The 24,569-nt window shown below is 42.0% G+C and overlaps 1 protein-coding gene and 1 long non-coding RNA gene across 8 annotated transcripts in view; one reads left to right on the plus strand and one right to left on the minus strand.

Annotated features, from left to right (window-relative positions):
- The first annotated feature begins 249 nt into the window (after positions 1–249).
- fstl5 (follistatin-like 5) overlaps positions 250–24,569 on the plus strand; it is a 179,587-nt gene continuing 155,267 nt past the window's right edge. For 3 of the 7 annotated variants that reach the window (XM_034291899.1, XM_034291900.1, XM_013132285.3), the window contains exons 1-3: positions 250–664; positions 13,733–13,886; positions 21,099–21,182. In XM_034291899.1, the coding sequence (XP_034147790.1) occupies positions 642–664; positions 13,733–13,886; positions 21,099–21,182 (261 nt within the window). In that variant the 5' untranslated portion in view covers positions 250–641. The remainder of the gene's footprint in view (positions 665–13,732; positions 13,887–21,098; positions 21,183–24,569) is intronic. The other 4 variants (XM_034291901.1, XM_013132286.3, XM_020045201.2 and 1 more) reach the window with 4 other exon arrangements.
- On the minus strand, positions 6,348–7,804 carry LOC109615601. The gene is made up of 3 exons (XR_002196599.2): positions 7,736–7,804; positions 7,360–7,428; positions 6,348–6,715 (listed from the first exon to the last, which is right to left on the minus strand). It is a non-coding gene; the product is annotated as an uncharacterized LOC109615601 (long non-coding RNA).

Consider the following 24,569-nt stretch of genomic DNA (forward strand, 5'->3'; position numbering starts at 1 on the left):
CTTTCATGGTGCCTTAATGTCTGATTTCAATGACGCGAAATTGTGAACGGTAGAAAGAGTTTTATTTTATGATCTTCAAGTGTTGTATAAACCAGACCAGTATGTAAAAAACGACATGGGGTCACCATTGGACAGGAATAAACATCGTTCCAACATTGGGTTAATATTTGTACACACACACACACACACACACACACAATTTTCATCACAGTCAAGTACAATTCAAAACAGCGGATGGAATCAGACGACTCCGATTGTCTTTCTCCATTCTTGCGCTGGATGAGCTTTCTTCCGGGCTTTTGATTGGTTGATCCTGTGATTGTATGTAAATCGGGTCGGGACGCAGCCAGCGGGTGAGGTTGGGGCTGTGCCTCTGTGGCACAGGAGACTAGACAGAGGGTTTGACCGCTGCTTCTAACGGAGCCGTCCACTTCTCCGGTGGTGCTGAAAGTCAGGGATTTGCTCTTCGTCCCGGATAGTTGGTGTTATTCGAAAAGGAATTACACACTTTCCGCTTTTAAACTTCCCCGTAAGGACTACTGTTTGGATTTCGAGTTACAAGCAGTGGATTTGATCAGAGCGGTTCGTCATATAGTTGTTGTGAACTACGTCTCCTGATCTCGTTTGGATTATCCTTCTGGATGGTTTGCGTCTGTACATACAGGTAAAACACACCATACAATGGATGTTCTAGTATTAATACTACTGAATTACACACGTTGGCCTATAGTATTAAATTGGATTAGAAATAAACAACAGTCCACAGTCCACTGAAAGTGGACCTTCCATAAAAGTATGTTCAATTTAGCGTCGAACTGCAATCTAATAAACATTAGCAAGTCTCTTTGCAAAAAAAAAAAAAAATCCCATTAGGACATTGAAATATTTCCTTTCATTTTAATACAATATTCAAATCAGACAATTCATGTGTCAGGTTTGGCATTTCGTTTGCTGGTCTAAACCCCCAGTATGCGTTCTGAACATCAGGCAATACGACTGCTTTAGTTGACCGCTATGAAGTTGAGCCTGCATGTTTTGGCTATTGGCTACTCTACTACTGTAGCCTGCTAGAATACAATTAGGAGTAGCCTAGTAGTTCTAAAACAGATACATTTTTTGGAAATTGCAGTGCGATTCACGCAAGTGCTTCTGGCGTTTCATTTCGATGCGTAGAACTTAGTACATAGCGTGTTATTTGTTTTCCTTTAGCACGCTAATCCTTGATTGACACGGTTAGCGGCGGAGGGATAATACTGGAGTTATTTCCCCCATCCTCTAGGTGCGCGTGGCTCATTTAGATGTAGTCTAAATCCGGGGTTTGACAAACTTTTTGGCCCGAGACCCAATTGTAGTGTTTAATAACTGTCGCGGCACCACCACGTAGAGATGTTCAACGACAATGTTTGCTTTTTATTAGAATCTTTCTGTCAATAATAATAAAAATAAACAGGTCTACACGGGTCCTATTCATTTCTCTGTAGGTATGAGGGAGGTTTGATATGCATTAGAAAGGTTTTGAAAGAAATGGCAGATGATCAGGCAATATCCGTTGTGGTAGGTTATGCTTTGTAGAAAATGATATCATGCTGTTTTCCACCCAGGGTTTGTACTGCCTTGTACTGTTTATTCTGTTCCAGGGAAACAGAAGGTATATGTTAGTAAGAGAAGACACATAAGTGTTCTTGAGAAGTAAACGCAACGTTTGAATGAAGAAAACAGACCATTTTTTATTACAACTGCATTTACCCTACCTAAGTTTACTTGTGTTTTCTGTGAACCAAGCACATATATGTTCTAGTATTTCTCACAACCCCATTTACAAATCAAGGTATTATCGTAGTCAAAAACCAAATGCACAGCAGTGTGTTAAAGTGTTTGATCATTGGCCTTTATACTTTAAAGTGCAGCTCAAACTGTCATAACATTGACAATAATGGGGAATGTATTCCTACTGTTGATTGGAACTTTCGGAGAGGTGAGCGTTTGGGCTGTGCATCTGCCTTAACTGTGGTCTCAGAGTTGTGGAGCCATTCCACAATGGACTGCCAGGCTATTGTGTTGCTGCATCTTTGGACTATGATTTAAGCTTCAGGCAACCCCACATGGGGTTGTGTCCCATAGTTTGAGAAACACTGTCCTGTAGAGACCCTTAAAGCCAGTAATTGTTTTTCTTGGAACTCTGAATTGTTGTTGTAGGTTACTGTATATTTGCAGCAGCAGATGGGGGACTTTAGTCCGCATTAGCCTGTAAATCCGACTGGATAGTGCTTATCAGTTTGAATGTGCTCTCACATTTTATTTATTTATCTGTTTTATGCTAATGGACTATGATGATTAAATGGGTTGATCTGAGAAAATCTACTCAATGTATTTTGGTATCTGGCTGGTCTATAATGATTCTTCTGCCCTTTACCATGCAGACTTGAAGATAACAGCCATTACAGAAACTCACAGACTATTAGTGAAAGGGCAATGGCCTTTGAATTAGGGATGCATGCCCCTTTTCCCCAAACATTCCTTAAACTGTATATTTCAGCTGTGTTTGCCATTCACTATGCAGTTCCCATGTCAGGTACTTCACTTGCATTTAAAGAAAAGCCTACAAGGCCACCGTGATTCAAATGGATCAGAAAGGCGCAGAATATGGAGATGTTCCTTTTACCGGATGTCTCCCAGTTAAGCCATTACTATTCAGACATCACCCTTGCTGTCCACTCTGTATCGATTAGCTGTTTCTAATGGTGAGCTTCCAATTCATGGGTTTATGCCCTCAATTCCTAACATCAGAAGGAAACAACACCTCAATCCTAGTGTTTGACGCATATGCATGCATCATCCACACACGCACACACACACACACACACACGCACGTGCAAATTAATGCATGCATAACACATACACAAACACACACACTAAATAGTCCGGTCCCGTTAAGCAAGGTTGTCTTCTGTCAACATCCTCTATCCCTTCCGGTGTTGGACTGGCGATCTGGCATTTAGGGAAAATGCCAGACGGGCTGGTCCATTTGTAGCCCGGTGGGCCAGTCTGATGTGGATTTTGTGTCCAATGCAATCGCTATATGGCTGGTAATGAGAGTCTCTAGAAAGAAACAGGCCATTGTCAGTGCCTGAAGGAAAGAAATGTGAGGGACAATTTCTAGTTCCTGTCCCAGCCTCCCTCCATTTGTCTTGAACTGTGATTATCATGTGCAGAGTATGATATGGTATTATTGAAGAGTAAAAACATATTATGCACATGGCTCTCAGCCTGGGACAGATCGTATGACACAGTACAAGCCTATAGCACTGTTCAAAAATATATTTTGTACCACAAATAAGAACGGGGTATTTTGCCCATCTGCACTTTCATCAGTTTTGACAACTGTCTATTCGAGTTGCGGATGCATTCACACTGAATTAATTGGGCTGCTAATTGGGCAATAAGAGACCACTGATCTGTTTTATAAGGACTATTTTAAACTGCCAGTTATGCATGTATGCATGTGTACATGGTCAGTGACATTGGCTAGCTGGACACCCGCATGAACACACAGGCCTTCTGTCTTTTATAAGCATAGGCACATGAACACACACATTTTCTTTCTGTCCTTTTGGGGACCTGAGACCTAACTGAGACCCATGTTACCTATTCCCTAACCCTAGACCAATTCTTACCCTAACCCAGGGCTGGTTCTAGGCATAAGCATCATAAGCGGCCACTAGGACCACTAGGGGAGGAGGCCCCATATCACATTTTGCTTAGGGCCCCAAAAAGGTTGGACCCGGCCCTGCCCTCACCATAACCTAATCCTAACCTTATCCTCCATAGTGTATGCTTAAACATGGACTAGCCATGCAGCCTAACCGGTATTGTCTGAACCTAAGGGTAACCCCAATTCTAACACGGTGCACATTTGTACATTTGTCTCCAAACCGACCCACTAAGTTGGGACCTGCCAGAAGATCTGTGGGGACCAATTAGTCACAAACAATTTAGGTTTTACTAACTTTATGGGGATCCAACAATGTAGCCCCATTAAAAAATGTAGCCCATCTAAAAATCTATTTTTCATAACCCCAACCTTATCCTTACCTTCAGATACCTAATCTTAGCCATACAACTAATCCTAATCTTAACACTAAACCCTTACTCCTAAACATTATTTGAACCCTATTCCCACTTGTCATTTTTACCCAAAACCTAAACCCTAAGCAGAAAATAGTTTGTTTTCTTAATGGAGACTGGCAAAATGTTCCCACAAGGTCAAAATATCTTGTTTTAATGTTGTGTTCACAGGAGTATAGTAAAATAAGAACACACACACTCACACCTTAAAATCAACTCATGTTTACATAAAAAAGGCTGTTAGCCAAGGCATTTTTGGAATAGGAACAATACATTCCTCCGTGGACAGGCGTAGCATACAATAACACTGGAAAGAATCAGTTCTGTCCTACAACAACAGTGGACTGGCTGGCACTCTATAAATCCATTGGCAATGTCACTTTATAAATGCATATGACAGCCAGGCCTGTACGCTGCATCCCATGCATCACAAACAGACCGGAGTTTCTAATGCTCGAAAAATCGTTTCAAATACTTCATCTCCGCCTGTTTGAGCTTGCCTGGCAAAACTGCAAATCCTGCCCATCTGGTGCTCATTGCAGACTCAACCAAATAATGGTTGGTTGAGTCTGAATTTTTCAAGTATTCGATGCCAAGTGTGATTACGAAAACCTTTCAGCCAAACAACGTCCAACTGTTGAACTATTTTGTACTTTCCGCACGCATTGTTTTTTGACTTGTATCCAATTAATTGTGTTTAGCAACAGGTTAGGTGATTGTGCTGGGGGAATAGGCTCTCATTTTAATGGAACAGGATGTCTTAATGTGCGCTCTGCCTCTCATTAAGGCACCCTGCACTGTACATGCTCATGTTGATTTGCTGGTCAAAGTGTCATATATTTTTCAGAAAAACATTATTCACCTGGTGCTGTATTCATAAATGATCTCGGACGGCTAATCTATGATAGGTTCTCCACAGTCTAATCATTCAAATCTAAAAAGGCAAAACTGACACTTGATCAGATCTCTTTCTGTGAAATGTATGAATATGTATCAGTGCATTACAACTGTGGTACATCAACCATTCCTAGTTGTCCTTAGTGGGAATGACCATATTAATAGAGGTTTTTTCACCAATAATTTGCTGTAGCAGCGTCTTCCCATCATGAATCTCAGTGTATTTCCTATCAAAAACAACTAGTCACCCAACCTCAAAAGTATAGTAATGAATGAACGTAACTTAAGAAATAAGTATTTAATTTGAATATTTAGCCAAGGACATTACAGTACATCTAGCTTAGATGTTAAGTGTTTGAACAGGCTGTATTTCTGATGTTGGATAATGGACTTGTCCATTATGAGGAAGTTATGATGCCGGAGCCATGCAGCCATCCTTATGAGAAAGAAGAGAATAAAATTGTTCCTTCACTAATGAATACGTTTTAGTGAAACAGCAACTGCTTGTTTTGCACCGAGTTGCTCAGTCGGCTCGTCCGGTGCTAAAAGTAAAGAAAGAGGTGCCCAAGAGATGGGAGAAGAACTATTATGTAAATAATCAGTTAGTAGAATATGTCAATGAGTAATGCAATGGGAGATTCTTCTGGCACTCTGCATTCCAATGAAGGCTGAGTTTGATGCACTGTTCCACCAGACCTTCTGCTCGTTCGGACTGAAGTGTCTGGACGAGATTAGGATGGGAGCTGACGCTGGGTGGGTGGGGGCGGGGGGGGGGGGGGGTTGGATTGGATGAATTATGTCTGGCACACCACAGTGTGGGTCTAACCATTTTTTAAATACTTGTATCATACTGTACCCGGATTCTCAATACGTAATCTGTCTGGGAAACCGGCCCAAAGTGTCTGGGGTTAGGGGTCGATTAGGTACTAAGCGGCTGTTGTGACTGATTGCAGCGGAGTGCTCAATTCTCGTCATGTCTGGAAAATCTACATACATTACAGCACAGCAGTTTGTGTTCGGCGTTGGCCAGGTGATGGCTATTTGACTTCCACTGTCTTCGTCTCCATGTGAGACCAGTGAGTTACACACACACACACAGGCCTCCTATGGTCTAGTGCGGTGAGCAGGCTCAGACAAGGGCGTTTACATTCCGAAGAGCGTATTTAGCACTTAACATAGTGACTAATTAGACTTTTAACGAAACTGGAGGAATCCCATTGTAACAGTGTCATTAATTTTTTCCCCCCATTTCATTTTAAAGTGTACTTCATTGTGCCACAGCAATGCTACAGTATTTACAGGATTTTCCTCTGATTAATTGGGTGGTATAATTCCTTTATTCATTTGACAGCATTCTCAGTTGAGCTACACAGTGGTGAACAGGAATATTGTCTCTGACTTTTTGAATCCGCGTGGGTTAATTCCTTCGCGCTGAAGTCATATTCTGCGAGAATGGGGCAAGGCCAGGAGGTCATTGCCCTTGACCATGCTAACAGCTTGCATTTAAACGGATGTGCAGGTTGCAGTTCGTTGCACATCACTTCACGCGGCCACATTGTTCCAACCCTCCTTAGATCATCTCACCTGTGTTTAGGCCATTTGGTCTTGGGTTAGGTGAACGCTCTGCTTCGGTTCCCTCATAAGTCAAAGCCATTTCACCTTCATTACATTATCCAGTCATCTCTCTGCTATTCTATAGAGAGAATGTGAATGTCTTTTATTGTATCAAAAGTACCATTTATGGGGACGGATGATTGTAACTCATCTCACTGAAGGTGTGACATACTTTCGGTCGTCTGGATTGTTATTGTTCCTATGGTCCAACATTATTTCAAAATTGAACATAACCTATACCGTGCACATGCTGTTGACCCTTCACCTTTCCTGACACCTAGTTAAAGACAGTATAGCCCAGGCTTTCAAAGATGTTTGCACTTGGCTCAGATCTGCCACACTTTTAGCGAATCTTACAACCGGAAAGGATTGAAAGCTTGACAATTAAATTACAATAATCTGCATGGATCCATAATCTGCATGGCTCACTTGTGGAATTTGATTATTTAACGCCTCGTCTATCTGCTCACTTTGTGACACATGACCCTCTTTTTAAGATGACCAACCAAATCAGCTAAAAGTTTAATGCAAGAAATGTGTCATGAATCAATAATCACTTCATGTGGTGGACCAAAGCAAGGTGAATTATGCAGCTCTATCTGTGGATATGAATATATATATATATATATATATATATATATATATATATATATATATATATATATATATGTAGGTTACATTTAATGTGACAACAAACCTTGCCAAATAAAAATTTAAAAATACCTGCCATTGTGGTCATCCAGATTTAGAATTGTAATTTGATCACTCTGATGCAGGAGACATTTTCTTAACCTGTCATGTAAAAAAAAAAAAAACATTCAGTTGAGAACTAGGCGGTAGCAGGACTGTTGAACCATAATGGTAAAAAAAACAAGGAATTTACTATTAAATAACAAAGTATATATCCTTTGCAATACATGGTTAAAGCCTATTTGTTTTAGAGAGTTACTCTATAAATGCACTAAAACTCTACATTTACTGTTTTGTCGGATACATTCTGCTACAACTTGATCAAACGTAGATTCGGCATCTGCAGCAACTATGATCAAATTTAGACCCTACATCTACACTCAGGGTAACACACTCTGTCAGATAAAACCTTTGAAATGCGCCCAGGTTTGGATGTCCCACGGAGAACAAAGCAGACAGCTTGGAAAACACTGAAGACTCATTACAGTTCAAAGATTGACCAGCTGAACTCACTTATGACACTTTTACCCCATACAGGCTACTGTATGTGACAGCCATATTGTTTTTGTCGTTTTATCGCCCACTTAACTCTTCTAGTCTTTCAAAAGCAAAGCACGATGAGTGTTATCTTTCAAAATGGCTTGTATTGCGTTTTACCAATACAACTATATATAATGAAGCTTATAGTACATCGAATGGTGCTTTAATTCAAATTGAATCGACGGAAATGCTTCGTTGTCTGCTGTTAATGCTGTTACATTCTGCTGGTGGCAAAGTGCTGAGAGACATTTCATTTCGATTTCATTTCAAGTGTTTATCTTCTCAGGATACGGACTTCCTGGGAAGATTTTTAAAAAGATTACCTTTTAATAGCGCTTTAGCTCGGAGGGCTTTGGCGCCACGGTGTTATGCGTGGATGCGATCTAAGCATTTGTCTGCACCGGGTTTCGTCGGAAATGCCTAAACACATGAAGGATTCCGGCTAACATTCATTGGAGTCGGTTAGGCTATATTCAGCTGTTGAATGTTTATGTTTTGCACAGTATGTTCGGTTGACATAAGTCTGGCTCAAGGAGAGGCATGTCAGTCAGGCAGACGGACGGACAGATCCACACGCTCACACACACGTCCGCAAACAGCCTGGAAAGCATTTTGACATTTCTCCTTCAGCTGGCACATTTATCTAGATCAAAAGGGATCTAGTGGACGAGATACAATACGCAAAGCATAAGTTCAAAGCTTAATGTAATCACATTTTATGCACTGGGATGGGTATCTGAATAAAACCAGATAACAGCCTCATAAAAAGGATTTGGGATAATAAATAATGCCGTCACGACATGTAGATGACAAATTTACACAAGGGCCTATCTCCTCGCTCATCTGCTATCTGGGGGGGAAGAGCCTGTGTTATCCGACTGGCATTTGAAGCGGTGTTCCTCGTATAATGAGTCGGAGATATGTATCTGCCATTCTCTGTCCGTTCCATTACAGCCCAAGACCTGGAGGGTGATGCTTTTTGGGCTTTTCAGTGAATCCTGAGGTCTTTCAGGACACCCTAAGCCCCACAGCTCACCCCTCACACGGGGGGCTGACAGGGCTAGCTTCCAAATGCTACGCTATCCGTTTGGCATTTGGCGTGAAGCTTGAGGTTGTGGGTGTCCCACAGTAGGCACAGTTAGCCGATCCCTAGGCCAGGATTAGTCTCCCGGTTCCTCTGTTATCCTATTAAGAAGGGCACGTGACCAGCTCCTCATGGCTTACGTCAACGTGCCGCTCTGTATTGGAAGGACGTTGATAATTGCCCTCAACAGTGATAGGCCGTCTAGGAAAAGCCTGTATTTCATCATGTCTACTGAGTCAATAAGATAGTTCACTCTCTCTGGGCTTTTGGATTTGAATGCCAGTCGCTTATTCATAAGACATTGCATCTCAGTCAGATATGGTGTTTTTAAGGTGGCATAGCTGTGTGTCATTCAGTTACTGTACTGAAATCACAGTGAAGCTACATGAAAAGGTTAGGTCTGGTTCCAGTCAGTATCGTTTTTCAGTGCAGTATGAGGGAGGCAGAAAAACACATTTTGAAGTTGCTACGCTTCAGAGAAAGATTGTTATTTTAATATTACTGGCAGATAGATTGTTCTTTTATTATTACTGACACTGTAACTATAGAGAGTTGTCTCATCCTTTTAACCATAAAAACTTTATAATAATACAGTTTAAAACTTCCCAGATGTGCCCTCTATATTTGTCACATTACTGACAATTTAAAGGCTGCTACTGGGCAGAATGTACATGAGCTGTCAGAGAATACAGCTGTAGGAACAGCTGCGAGTCAGGAATTGAAAGTGACACATCACATGAGTGGGACAATATTTCTCCCCATACATTCAAATAAACATCTGTTAGCATGTCCGCAAAGATGAATATTTTCCAAGTGCACATTTAATGTCAACATGTTTTGTCAATGCATGTTAGCTTGGAGGCTGACATTTGCAACCTGCTATCTACCTGGCCTGTATGTGGTATTTGGCAAGGCAATAATGTAAGCAACAATATTTTTCTCTTTTTGTATGTTTTCACAATGTGTGAGAAATGTAAATTCAACGCACAATACATTATTTTTCAGTTGGGCTAAAGGCAACATCTGGCTTTGGTGTCATGTAGTTTGGCTAATAAACACTGAGAAGGTTTGGCCGGCATATTCATGAAGCACATTTTACCTCATCAGTTGTCACAAATTGCATTGCAGATACTCAGGATAAAACGCCAAAGGCACGCTGTAAGATGTTGAAGCACAGTGTGTAGATAAAAGGAAATCTAGAAAGGCAGGAAATCTAGGAAGAAACCTAGAGAGGAGCTGAGCTATGGCAGATTTGCCGGGTTGCTGAGCGGTGTGGAGAGTAGGTGACCTTTGAAGGTCAAATTCATCATCAACATATTCAAACGTTCAGATGGCCTGCAGGGTCAAATAAGACCTTCTCCTCAAGAGAAAGTGTCAGTCGGCTTTAATAGCCTAGCATTCAAAATAATCATTGGTTATAGAGGTTGCAAAAGGTCAGAGCCTCTGGAGAAAAGGTATGTAAATGTCAGTTGGCTTGGCAGTTGGAGTGTTAAGAGGTTGAGATAAATTTGAAAGGCGACCAGGTGGGCTGTGGCCAGACACGGTAGAAACTGTTAGGCACTGTATTATGAAACATTATATACAGTACCTTTTTCACCACTGTGATATCAGTTGCATTGGTTATCTGTATGTGTAGGTTGTCAGGAGAGAGAGAGCTAGACACAAAAATAAGCAAAACTCTTGTGAGAGTCACCAAGTTAAAGAGCAAAGCAATGCCGGAGGGTTGGTGCTACTTTGAAACTGAAGGATGGCTCTCCTCCCTTAATTTGTGTAGGCTATAATGCTCTCGGGCGGTAAAAGGGGGAAAACAGAAAAGATGCAGCAGAATGTTTCCTTGTGGGAGCCACGCACGGCACAGCAGACATTCCACAGTTCCCAGGCTTCCCGTCTCGCTGACTGACATCGGAATTGGTCGAAATACAGGAAAAACCTCAGAGAACGCTAGAGATCTGCAATAGGGGTTGGATATGTTTAAAGTCAGTTTTAGATGGGAACTTCGGAGTAGGGTCGAGTAGGCGTACGGAACATTGGTTTTGGGCAACTTATCTTTCCAGTGGAGTCAGGCAGTCTGGAAATGCCCTAGTCATCACAAGCAGCATATGTCACCTGTTCACTGTAGCAACCTGGCACAAGAAAGAACGGTTGACCTAGAGTGATGAGCATACCGCTGACTTACAGATACCTACAGTATTTGGAGTCCTGTCGATATGGCTGGTGATGTGCCAGCCGACTCAATATCGTCGCCTGTTGGCGAGTCAATTTAAAAAAGCTCCCTCAGTGTTTTACAAGTCAAACCGCGTTTTCCCAACCCTGACCATTTCAGCTTCTGTCCCCACCTACAAGCTCAGAGAGTGAAATACAGTGAGGCCACACTCTATATGTCCAAGATGTCATGCAGTACAAACAAGCTACCCCCCGTTGGGAACATCAGTGTGCCGGAGCGTACATGCATGTAATAAGTAAAAAAAGTGAAAAGCAACACACCTCACTGGTCTGTCCGGTTGTCACGCAGTGCCGGAGCTATGGAGCACAAAAAGGGGGGTGGTGGTGGTGGGGTGGGGGGGTGGGGGTTCTCCGGGAGCCTGTCAAAGTGTGATTCATTGTTTACATTGTGAGCGATAGGTGGTCTTCATTTGAAAGTCAATGCCGAAGCTTAGACACGCTCGCCTGGATTTATAGGCACCGAGCAAAGTTATGATGACTCTTCCTGGGAGGGGAAAGGCATCACTTTCAATCTCCTTCACTCTGCTCCCCATACAAACTCCCGCTGCTCTTAAGAGTCCAAATCTGTCACTCAGACGCAGCCCCTGATCGAATTAAAAGAGGATCTGGGTTTTGCTTTAGAAGTTTGGCACTTCGTTTGCCCTCTTCCCGAAGGAGAAAACTTTTTTTTATGAAAATAAGTAATTTAATTGGCAATAAAGGAAACTGAACTAATTGAATTTAAATCAAAGCCCTATAACACATTTATTAGTTGGATCAATATTACATTATTTTGGCAGCCTGTTATTCAATCGACAATACTCTTGATGTAGCACTGCAAACCATTGGCTTTAGTATATGGAAAATCCACACCACATGTTGTAATGAAACTAACCGGAAACTGCAGTATGATAATCATATGACTAGGTCGATATTGTCAGGGGATACAAAGTCTCACGTAAAATGACTTTGGTGGGAAGAGCTTGGGGCATCGGGAAAGAGCGCTATATAAATCCAATCAAATTATTATTATCATTGTGTATTGATGTACTTTCCCCGCAGCACATAGCTATAGCTATCCTGGGCAAAACATGACAGCATGAATATACATTCACAGGGACACATATGCCTCAGTCTATGACACAGGATCTATAATAAATGCCATCCCATTAATAATCCATTTAACATTGAGGCGCCAAGGGGATACAGTAGATTGATGACACTGGGAGATGTGCTTAGGTACGGACCTGCGTTCAAATGGTATTCGAAATCCTTTGGCTTTCGTTTTCTCCTGCGTAGAGTGCCATATCGACAGGATTTGCACGTTTGCTTCTTTTCTTTCGGGTTCCATTGCGCCGGGCCAGCGCAGCGAATCACAGCTCACGTATTCCAAATGATCTCAAACGGTATTTGAACCCAGGTCACCTCTGTCATCGGACGGCAGAGAGTGGCACTGTGAGTGCCGGGGCAGGCCAGCGGGTGTCCTACTGCAGGTGCTGTGGAGGCTGACGAAGCAGGGGGACGCGGTGCGAACGATGCCTGTTCCTACAGTGGGTCTCGTTGACATTCATTTTTGTGAATCTGACCCTTCACCTGCGGGAACAGCGTGTGACGGGGGGGCCCCCCCGCCGGCGTTGTTGTGATATGTCCACGCCTCAGAACTACAGGGAAGCGGCGGGGGTCACGACCCCCGATGTCATTTATCCTGCGATTTTTAGAAGGTTTTTAAAGCGGCAACATTGACAGTTTTCAGTCAGAGCTTCACTCGGTGGCACTCTGAGCTCCACTTTGATGTTCTGTTGGAACAGGAGAGGGCCCTGTGCATTGTGAAACATTAACTTGGACACGCGTTGAGGCATTTAATGTTGAAGCGTTTAATGTTGAAGCGTTTAATGTTGAGGCGTTTAATGTTGAGGTGTTTAATGTTGAGGTGTTTAATGTTGAGCTGTTTTATGCTAAAATGCACCTTGTCTTTACATGTTTACCGTATTATCTGGTCCAAACCTTATTTTTTTGCTGTGGTTTTATAGCCGTAGTGTCAAGGTCAAACTTGTTTCCTCACTGTGTTCTGAGCAATTGACTCGTTTTATTGAGTATAACACTATTGATAATAGATTGAATTTATTTTCCAGTGTGATGTTATTCACTGTCACTATGACTTCTGTAAATAGCATTTGGGTAACTGATTAATGTTTTTTTTCATTAAGCCCAACATTGTCTCTTGCAGCTGAATATTGGAAGCTTTACCACTTTTGAATGAATAGAAAATCAGTGCCGTAATTGTCCTAATAAATCGACTATTTTGTCTTCCTCAATCTTTATTTTCTCACGACTCCTATTTCCCTTTAATTGATTCCAAAAGCAGATCTAATCTTCTTTGGTGAGTGCGAGGCACTTATCGATAACATTAGTTTAAACCAACGAAAGATTTGCAATGCCCATTGCCTACACTAATTACAGCTTGGTTGATGTATGGCCAGCCCCCCCCCCCAGCCCCCCCCCACCCCGACTGATATTGACCTGCCGAGACGGTCGATGGGTTCTGTCAAACCACTCACTATTCTTTTTGGTTTTTGACAGGAACACACCAATGAGGACACATGGATGGAGCTCGCTGGCTTTTTTGTTGGGAGTGGCCTCCTTTGGAATGGAAGTGGGAGTCGTTGATGGTAGGCCCGACAAGGAGGGATTTGGGCCGCCACCCTATCGACCTGTTGTGAGGTTCCGACACAAGGTATTGATTTCCATCCTGTTCCATTAGCCGTCCGTAACAGGAGAACTCTGCAACGTTGCCAATTATGAAGATAATTGCAATGGAGTTGCCTGAGAGTGCACCGGGCAACTTTGTATTTATTTTTTACGTCTCACAAAAGTACTCAGAGATTTATCGCTGGTGTTTGGCCAAGGAGTGTAGAGCAGCAAGTCATCTTCGAACGTTGAAATGAATGCTGAATCTATCTGGTCGGAGGTTAATGGGGGAAAGGGGGACATTATAGGAAATTATGAGTTACGAGAAGGGGGGGGGGGGTTGTTAAGCTAAAAAGGGAAAGCAAAAAATGAACTGCCATTTTAGAAATTCATCTAAGTTTAGAGTGTAATTGAACATTTTGTCTGCAGGCATTTATGTGTGTGTGTTTGTGTGTGTGTGCACACTGTATGTGTGTGTTCACCACCCCAAATCCCCTGCGAGTGATAAGCATTGGAATACACTCTCTTCAGCCTCTCTGTCGGAGCAGAGATAAAACCAGACCGCTCATTTCCATATTATTCCTGATTACTTTGAGACGGTATTCTGCCATCTCCAAATATACTTTTTCTGTCTTTTTTTTTACTCAGATATGGTTTCAATTGGCTTATTAGTCATGTTGGCATGCAAATAAAAAATAAAAAAAACGAGGAGAAACAATGGAAGTGTTGAGCCCAGGGATCCGCGTTGATTATGACTTTGAGAACGAGGAAGGAGAGGGAAAGAGAGGGAGGGAGGGGGGCGGGATGGGAGAGAGGGATACAGTAGCGGGACAGATGGCATTAACAGAACTTGAGACCGGCTACACTGTGCCAGAGACCGGCTCTGTACTGTAGACGGACCTGAAGGTCACACTGACATGGGAGTTGTGAAAAGAAAAAGGCTAATATTGCCAATGTTTTCTGTAATGTGTAACATGTCGGGTTTAACGCGGCTTAGTAATCGACATGCATGGTAACTTCGGTGCATTGCTGCGGTGCTTTTCCCTGACAGAAAAACGAGCGCTTTCTTTTGCGCCGACGCATATGCAAATTCTTTACACTTGCCACGTTGATTTGCGCCAACTCACACGTGTCTGTCTTCAAGTAGGAATTGGCCCTTGTCTGTAGGACGACGTAGGAGGGAACGTGTGTCTGTCATATTTGAAATCACTAAATTCCCCCGAACACATACCTTGGAAGGACGAAATGGCAACGTCCAGTCCTGTTCAAAAGCACGCAGAGTACATTTTCCTAGGTATACCACTTTAAACTGCGGGACATTAACTGCATCGGCCCTATAATGACTTCATCAATCACGTTCTCAGCAGCAGGACTGAACAGCTTCTGCTACGCAGTCCACTGCTCACCGCTCTTTTTTGCTGTCACCTGTCTGTCTCTCAGAAATAGAAATAAGCGGCGTTTCCACACAAAGCCATTGTCTAGTTCAGTGAGCTTTACAGTCAAAAGATGGGAATTACAGACCTGGGTTCAAATACTATTGGAAAATCACTTCAAATACTTTATCTATACTCGACTGAGCTTGTGTGTCTTAATGGAAGCAATAGAAAAGTTCCAACACACCAGTCGTAACCCACCGGGCACTATCAATGATGTTAAAAGATTGGAAATAGTATCCCTGTGGTAACCCGGGTTAGGACAACAGGACTCTATGAATATATGATACTGGCTTAGGTGGAAACATTTGGACATGCACTGTATGTATATTCATTTCTTAATGAATATAATGAACATAATAATGTTTATTATGTTATGCAGCCCTATGTACAAAATGTGTACAAAGAAATACATTTATGACTGCATTTTGAAATGCATGACTGGCCCACAAAACATTTCCAACGCGACACTTTTATCAGTTGGCCACACAGGCTGGTGTGGATTCCATTTCAAATGTGTCCCTGTGAGTGCAAACATTAATATTCAACATGTGTAAGAAGCAAATGAACAAACCTAAGTATTATTTAATTAAATGGATGGCAAGATTGAGTTTCTCTTAGAATCACTTAACTCTCGCGGTCATTTGTGGATTTCAGGGTGGAAAACAATATGTAATCAAAACTATATTACGTATAATATCTGGGAGATATTCATCTGTCTGGTTGACTTTAGGTAATATCCAATATGAGTTATGGCCACGGTTGATGTGTAGCAGCTGAGTAGTACATTAATCATAATCTGTTTTGATAAATTAACCTATCATTGCCAGTGGCATACCCTCTTTCCTGAATGCTGTGACTTTGTGCTAAATGGTCACAACATTGTGGCTACGACTTTCAACACTAACGTGCTACATAGATTACATCACTGATGCATATTGATGACACAAACCCACTCAGAACATTCATTTCAACATTTTAATGGGAATTATTTGTCCCTTTGTCAAGTTGATGATACAGTTATCTTTGAAGGAATAAAACCTTTGGATACCGTCTGTTCTTAAACCACGATGCCCGTGACGTTTTTCTGCACTCCACCCTGCGCTTGAAACTCTCCCTGGGAGCATGATGTAAACGTGAATATGATTTTTTTTTTCTTTTAAATGATGTCATCTACCAACAAAGTTGTGAAGGCCATTGGAAGAAGAACACTGTTAATGGCCCCTTACATTCAAATTCAAATTGCAGCCTTATCAAAGCTACATCCTGTAAAGCCACTCAAAAATAGAGAAAGGAGAGAGCTGGGCGCTTGTCTCATCATAATTAAAAAGAAAAGCCGGCAGACATAAGTGGGCGCAGGAATAAAGCATCGGAGGAGCTTATTTGGTGTGCAAGCATTCCGTTAGTTATTATCCACATTTTGTTGGCCCGGTATCAGGGGAGACCTCCAGAATGTGTCTCACGCATGCTCTCTTCATTCTATCTGTTATGGTTCCTTCCTGACATCAATATATTGCACTTCTGTCTGATGAGCATAACCAAACTGTTAGCACAAGTCCCTGATAAAACAAATGAGTGGCCTGGCTGTCTGTATTTCTACTAAATTAAAAGGGACGCTTACAAAAATGGGATGAACATGTTTTTGTCTGTGATAGCTGGGTGCCTCATAAAGATCTAGACAAATGCAGTTGCAGCTTTTGCCTCGCGTACAAATCGTCTTAGGGGGATAGAGAGGTAAGCTTGGTTTATTCGTCAAAGCTGTGTGTGGGAATGTATGGCCCATTGTAAAGTTTTCATAATGTCACATTCTTCACTCACTGTGGCGAGTGAGTTTCTCAACACCTTGCTGTTTTTCACCGGCAAGGTTAATTGTTTTGGAGGAGCATCAAGGACCATTCACGCATTTAACAAACAACGTGTAATTTGCTTACAAAAGTGCTTTTAAGGTCCAGAAAGTTATAATTGCTTCAAGGTGAGGTCTTTTCACTGTATTGTTATCCACAATAAGCCACAGCGAAGACCTTGTACTGTTAATGCTTTTCTGTGCTTTTGCTCAGCCTTGAATCGGGACTGAGCAGAGTTTGATTTAGGTAACAGGTTTGTTGAGACCTGCTATCCTTTCATAGCAGTGATTGTGTTTGGTTTATGCCAGTGAGATAAGCTGTGACCCCATTAGCTTTCTCCACAGAGTTTCCAATCATACTGAGCCATTCAGCTTTAAGTATGGAGCTTTGTCTCTGTTGTCACCAACGACCAATTGGCAGCTTTACCTGTGATGTCACTGCAAAAAAGCCTGCTGTTTTTGGTAAACTAATGCAAAGTGTGATGTATGTTAGCTGGATGGGCATAAGCTATATTATATTATTTTAAAATGTTCCTTTTAAATAAAGTACATGAATAGAGAACATGATGAAAAGTGACAGTGCTGTGGTCATATGGTGGTATTGCAACTGTATCTTTTGCATTGTAATGTTTGCCTGTAGTTGTTGTATAGGCTTACTCTTAGTAAAGCAGGATGTGAAGAACATTCTCTTGTGGAGATAGTTTGTCAAAGACAACAAGATAACCAAAAGACACCGTTACCGTTCTAAAACAACTAGTTTGTTGTGAATTTCTCGACCTGTCGTGGTGTCACAAAATGGAGGCAAGGATTGAGAGGCTAATGAGATCCACTGCCAGTATGCCCTGGCCTGCCCACATGGCAAATCTAGATTAACAGCGGATCAGCCGACAAAGAGGGAGAGAGGGGGACAGGGGGGAGTGAAAGAGACGATAGCTGGAGAGGGTATATTTGTGAGAGAGGGAGAGAATGAGAAAGAGAGTGATACAAGAGGGAGATACCGAGCTCAACCTGGTTGAAGTTGAAAGGCAAGCTTTAGTGAAACAGTTTCCCTGGAATAAGCCGAGTGGAGAATCAGCGTGTGTGTGTGTCTGTGTGCTCTTGTGCTGGATTGGGGGTGATATAGCCTGACACAGATTCTGGCGGTTAGCCAGCTTGTGACAGGGGCAGATGGGCCATGGGCTGTACCGCTGGTACTCAGTTTACCAGGTCCTGGGAGAGATGGAGACGACTGGGCGGGGGTATGCCAACAGCCTCTGGGACAGACAGTCCCTGCCATGCAGCAATTACTCTTATTTTAGCCACAGAACGAGGTTGAAGTAATGTCTTAACAGTTTCTGGGTAAATTGTCATTAGCAGTGGCCCGTGTTTTTGCCTGTTCGTTTGTATGGTCAGCTCTGTTCCTCAAAAAAAGCCTTTGTTAATTGTGGAAGGATTCAGAGTGACAGTGTTGGGAAAATACCCAGAAGCAGAACTTGTGTAAAAGTATGTAGGAACCCCATATGAGAAAGGACCGTAGATGAAATGTACTTAAGTATCAAAAGTAAAAGTGGTTTCTATTAATTATTTTACTTAATTCATTCAGCTGACACTGTTATCCAGAGGTACTTACATTATTTATTGCATATATTAGGTACCTGTAGGACATTTGTTTCTTAGTGGGAGAGAAAAGGGGATGAACAAGCCAGTAGGGAGCAGTGGGCCATTAGGTGGCTGTGATGGCATGAGGGCCGGATTGGAAGAGCTACTTAACATACCATATAAAAATCGACATACATACATGGCAATATCCCCTTCACTGCCATGGGGACTTTGGGATTTAATATTTAGAGTGTGGAGTGCTCCCTACTGGCCCTCCAACAACCCTTCCATCTGGACTCTAATCCAGGGATGACATTGGTTCAGTGGTTCAGTGGCCAGCCAACAGTGGGATGAAGGATAATAAGTATTCAGTATGAATGGAATGAAGGATAATAAGTATTCAGTATGAATGGGATGAAGGATAATAAGTATTCATTATGAATGGGAAGAAGGATAATAAGTACTCAGTATGCAAGAAGTATTCAGATCCCTTTACTTTCTCCACATTTTCTAAGTATTCATACCCTTTATTCAATACATTTTAGAAATGCCTTTGGCAACGATCAGCTCTGATTCTTCATGGGTATGCCACAACCAGCATTACACACCTGGATTTAGGTTGTTTTTCACATTTTCCCTTGTAGATCTTCTCAAGCACTGTAAGATTTCATGGGGATTGACTGTGAATTGCAATCTTCAGGTTTTCCCACAGATATTTGAAGGTTGGGCCACTCAAAGACAGTCACCGTCTTGTCCCAAATCCACTCCAGCATTGTTTTGGTTGTGTGCTTTGGGTCATTTTCTCTCATCCTAGGTCTTGTGCATTCTGGATCAATCTTCTTGGACCTCTAGATATTTTGCTCTGTTCATCCTTCCGTTAATCTTGACCAGTCTCCCGGCCTCTCCCGCTGAGATGCATCCCCATAACATGCCGCCACCACCATCATGCTTTACCATAGTGATGTTATCAGACAGGTAATCAGCGGTATCTTGTATTCGCCAGGCATTGAACTTTGGTCTCATCAGTCCAGAGAATAATTTTACTTACACTCTCAGAGTCCTTCAAGCGGCACTTCAAATGCCTTTTACTCAGGAGTGGTTTCCGTCTAGCCACTCTACCATAAAGACCGGATTGATGGAGTGCTGCAGAGGCGGTTGTCTTTATATCACTTTCTCCCATCTCTGGTGAGACACTCTGAAGCTCTGTTAGAGTGACCATTGGGTACTTGGTAAGACCAAGGCCTTTCTTGCCTAGTTACTTTTTTTGGTCAAACGGCCAGCTCTAGGAAGAGAACTTCCATTTCACTCCTGGGAACTTTCAATGCTATAGCAAACATTTTTGTAACATTCCCCAGATCTTTGCCTCAACACAGTTCAGTCTTGGAGGCTGACAGGACTTCATGGCTTGGTTTTATATTTGACGTGAAACATTATATAGACACATATATGCCTTTCTAAATCATATCCAATCAATTGAATTTGTCACATGTGGACTCATGTTCTACAGACAAGTAAGATACATATGCCCTAACAATCGCTGTCACTTTGTTTTAGAAAATAACATCCCTAAATTCATCCCTCTGTTTTTATAAAAACGTGGGAACTGCACACAACCTCACAGTAGGTAGATTGGGAACTGTATCAGATATCAGTGTACAAGGTTGTGACATTGTAAAACCTATAGTATAATCCAATGTTTTTATGAAATAAATAAAAAGCAAGAGCCACCATTGTCCTTTGGCTTGCTATTTTTAAGCTGTCATGGCATTTGGCAAATTCTATCTTCAGTGAGAGATGACTTTTGAAGATTTTGAAGTACAGCTTACGTTTTCTTAGATGTAGCCTATTGGTAAAATAAAAGGGAGGTGCCAATAAACAGTAAATTATGAATGTATAGTTTTCTAAGGAAACCAAGCAACAGGTCCAGTAGGTCACAAATTGGTCTGAACCACAATGTCTGATGGATTCTGAAATCTATGACGTGTCAACGTCTCTTTTATTATTACAATATTTTTTATTGTCTTACTTATTGTGATGGTAGCATCATTGTTCTCCCATGCTATTCTGAATACAAAGGATTGCAGCAGCGATCAGCAAAGGGTCTTGAAAAGTGTCTAAAGCTCTTCAATAGTACCATCTGTGGTGAATCCACCAAAAACATATACCCTGTTCAATTTATTTTCATGTGACAGAAAGAAGTTAGGGGAAAATGTAACTTCACATCAAGCTATCTTACAATATAATGGTTATTTAAATTAAAAACAAATGTTATTACGTCCCGATGAACAATGATATTGTAACATTTCAAACATACATAATACATAATCCATACCTACATTGGAACCTTGATGTCCATGCAGAGAACTCTGAATGTGGCCTCTCCCTTCTCTTTGACTATCCTCAGGAACCTTCCAACAGCCATGAACAAGGAGTACCACCATTTGGGCTCAGCAGCTGGAGGGAGAAAGCGTCTTCAACAGTTTGGGCAGTGAGTCTGGATCTTTTGTTCCAATGTGGTTGAAACTTTTTTTTTAAGCTGCATCGGATCAAAGTGTCTACTAAATAACTAAACTATAACTTTAAATCTATCTTCACTTTCTTATTGTTCATCTTCATCCATCCTCCTGTCCAGGCTGAGCAGTTTCACCCACTGCTTTGAGCGCCTCCTCGTTGTTTTCGTCTTCTCCAAAAACTTTGAAAGTTTTCAAGACGTCAGAACAGTAGTCTGTTTCTTTTCCTTTGCAATCTTGACCCTGATTTCAAACTCAGAATGGATGTCAGTTAGGGTGCCTGCCAACACATCAGTAAGCCTCTCAACTGTTTACAGGCCGGAGCTGTTGAGCTTCTGTTGACACAGTCAGGGTCTATCTGACTGTGTGGATGCCAACAATCGGTGGTGGTCATGATGTGGGGAGCTCCTGTCATGGCCTCAGTCATCCTTTCTTAATTTCCTTAGAGGCTTCATCAATTCTAGGCAGCAGTGTGGGCCTTGGTACAATTGTTTAGCTGGGCTGCAAATCCTGGACAAAGTCTCTGAATGATTCTTGTTCTACAGCAATGAATGGCATGAGTTCCTGGACCACATTATTCATCACAGCTTAGTCCATGGATGTTCTGCTAGATGGTTGAAGCCTTATTTGGTTGCATGTTTTCTATTTAGGTGTGTTTGCTGTCAATTTGCCATGCATTTTAAGCAGATATACATACTTCAGTTGAAACAGTCAGAAAAAGAATGAAGGGACATATATTAGTGATTTAGTTACATAACTACCATCGCTGAATGTTTAATGTATACGATGCAGATTTTGAAGCTGTGTTCCACGCACATTTGACGACTTGTCTGCCGATTATTATGCAAGTGGGCAAATCACACGATTTGATAGACAGCTAATTATCTGGGAAGTCATTCCATAGCTGCCGTTAACCAGAGTGTGACAGTGGTTTGTTTGTTCTCCACGGCCCAGTACCCTGTAGGGCCATTCATTTCGTGGCTATGTGAAATCTCTTCACCCACCTGGGGCACAATTTGCGTGCAGTATAATCCGAGTTGTCAAACACGATCACAAAGGTGTTTACTTTTTCAGTGTTCTTTTCTGCCTGTCTTTTAGATGGTGTGGTTTCGTGCTGTTTTGTTATTCGCTACTTCCCTTCAAATGTTCTGAAGGTAGAACTACTGGCCAACTCCAATTTGGCATATTGTTGCCTGTCTTAAGAAGTCTACACTCCCACCTGACGCAACATTCTGAATAGCTTCAGCAGTTTTATACGGCACATTTCCTGCGTGTGGAGTGTAGACTTCTACACTGTGTGGTGATTGGGTGGAGATATTCTTCTCGTTGTAGCTTTCGGTCACTTCTTTGTTCTTGTGAAACTGGCGCAGTCCTGCATGTGGTGGATAGGTAGGATGTTGGAGAGCCCTGCCTAGTCTCGTCATGCAGTAGCGAGTCTCTGTGGTAGGTTGGGGGGGGGCTTGCAAGTTCACTTGTTGCACATACGTGTGTGCCGGTCAATATTTCCTGGTTGAGTGAGGTGTAATAAGAAGGAGAACAGCTCAAGGAGATGTGCATTGTAGGACACACGTCTCAATCTCGTCTCTCAAACCAGCTGGGGAGCTGCTGCGATGAGGCATGTCACTGACCGCGAAATGGACATCACAGAATCATGAGGAAAGAGTGGGTCATGTTTTTGTTGTTGTTGAAATAACACAACGAAATGCCTACGTGGTGAGGGCCCTAAATACGGGGAGAACAGAAAAAGGAACCCAGTGACACTAGGAATAAAACCTGTGTACAGCACTGGTGTTTACGTGTTTGTGTCGGAATGGAAATATCCGTTAAATATCCGTTAAATATCCATTTCTGACGTTTTGGTCGTGTTCTACTGACCTCTATACCACGGGTTGACATGTGGCCTTTCAAATATGGGAATTAATGGCATCGAGGAGCCTATTGGATTAATGCTCTGGCGTTCATGCCGTGCCTCCAAACGTCTGGTGGCATTTTTAATGTATGACTGACATTGCTGATAGCTACTTTATTGAGCAACGGGTACTTGTTGGGTTGCGTGCTTGTCCCTCTTAGTTGTTTTAAGATAAATGGAGATGTGAAAATGGAACGTGAAATGGGCTTACAGTACGTGTTGAGCCATGGTCCTGTGGAAACACCCCCTGCCCCATGGGGAGTGCCTGGTCAGAGACCAGGATCCCATGTATCCTTCTCCCAATGCCACCCAATGTTTATAAACAGCCCTTGGGGCGGGTGGGGTGGGGGTGGGGGGGTGTACAAATTAGTAAGGAGAGTGAGTGTCCATTGTCTGTAAAATAAAAAAATTAAAAAAGAACATGGGGACATATAAACTGTGTGTCGTCTGATCTATTTTCTGTTGCTTTTGTCCATGACCACATACTGTTTGTGTTAGATTAAATGTAGGTATGCGGTCGTTCTGCCTGGGTGTCAGTCAGAGACAAGATAAAAGCGCTCGTTATTGACTTTGGACTTGTTACATTATATTTCTGTTTCGTAATACCACCCTGCAAGGAGCTGGAATAAAGAGAGAATGAGTTCTACAGATAAAGAATAAGCAACAGGGGTTTGATACTTGTGAAATCCCATTAGACTATGTGTCATTCCTGTTTACGGTCTTGAACAGCTGGTGAATAGTCATACAGTGTAGGACTACTGAACAGCAGGTGAATAGTCATACAGTGTAGGACTACTGAACAGCAGGTGAATAGTCATACAGTGTAGGACTACTGAACAGCAGGTGAATAGTCATATAGTGTAGCACTACTGAACATCAGGTGAATAGTCATACAGTGTAGCACTACTGAACAGCAGGTGAATAGTCATATAGTGTAGCACTACTGAACATCAGGTGAATAGTCTTACAGTGTAGCACTACAGAACATCAGGTGAATAGTCATACAGTGTAGGACTACTGAACATCAGGTGAATAGTCATACAGTGTAGCACTACTGAACAGCAGGTGAATAGTCATACAGTGTAGCACTATTGATCGTGGAATTAGATGGAATTAGAGTATTTGCGTAATGAAAGCCTTTATTTTGCTATATCACTCCTGCACCATCATATGGCCCAAAATGTGAATGATTCTATAATAATGATATTAATTGTGCAGCTTTGCCCTCTGATGTACCTTCTTTAAAAGCATAGTGGTTTGTTATGTTTTATATTGCCATTGTTCACACTATTTCCACCTCTTTTAACCTTTCAATATACCCCTTTTACGGAGATACAGTACCTCTTAAGCTTTCACGGTCAACCATTGAATATGTTACGTGCTTCAATGACTTGGCAGCTATTCATGAATATATGAAATATAACAGAAAAGCCAAAGCAAGTCACTGTACCTGATA

The sequence above is a fragment of the Esox lucius genome, chromosome 4 (assembly GCF_011004845.1).
Source record: "Esox lucius isolate fEsoLuc1 chromosome 4, fEsoLuc1.pri, whole genome shotgun sequence".
In the NCBI taxonomy this organism is placed as follows: domain Eukaryota; kingdom Metazoa; phylum Chordata; class Actinopteri; order Esociformes; family Esocidae; genus Esox; species Esox lucius.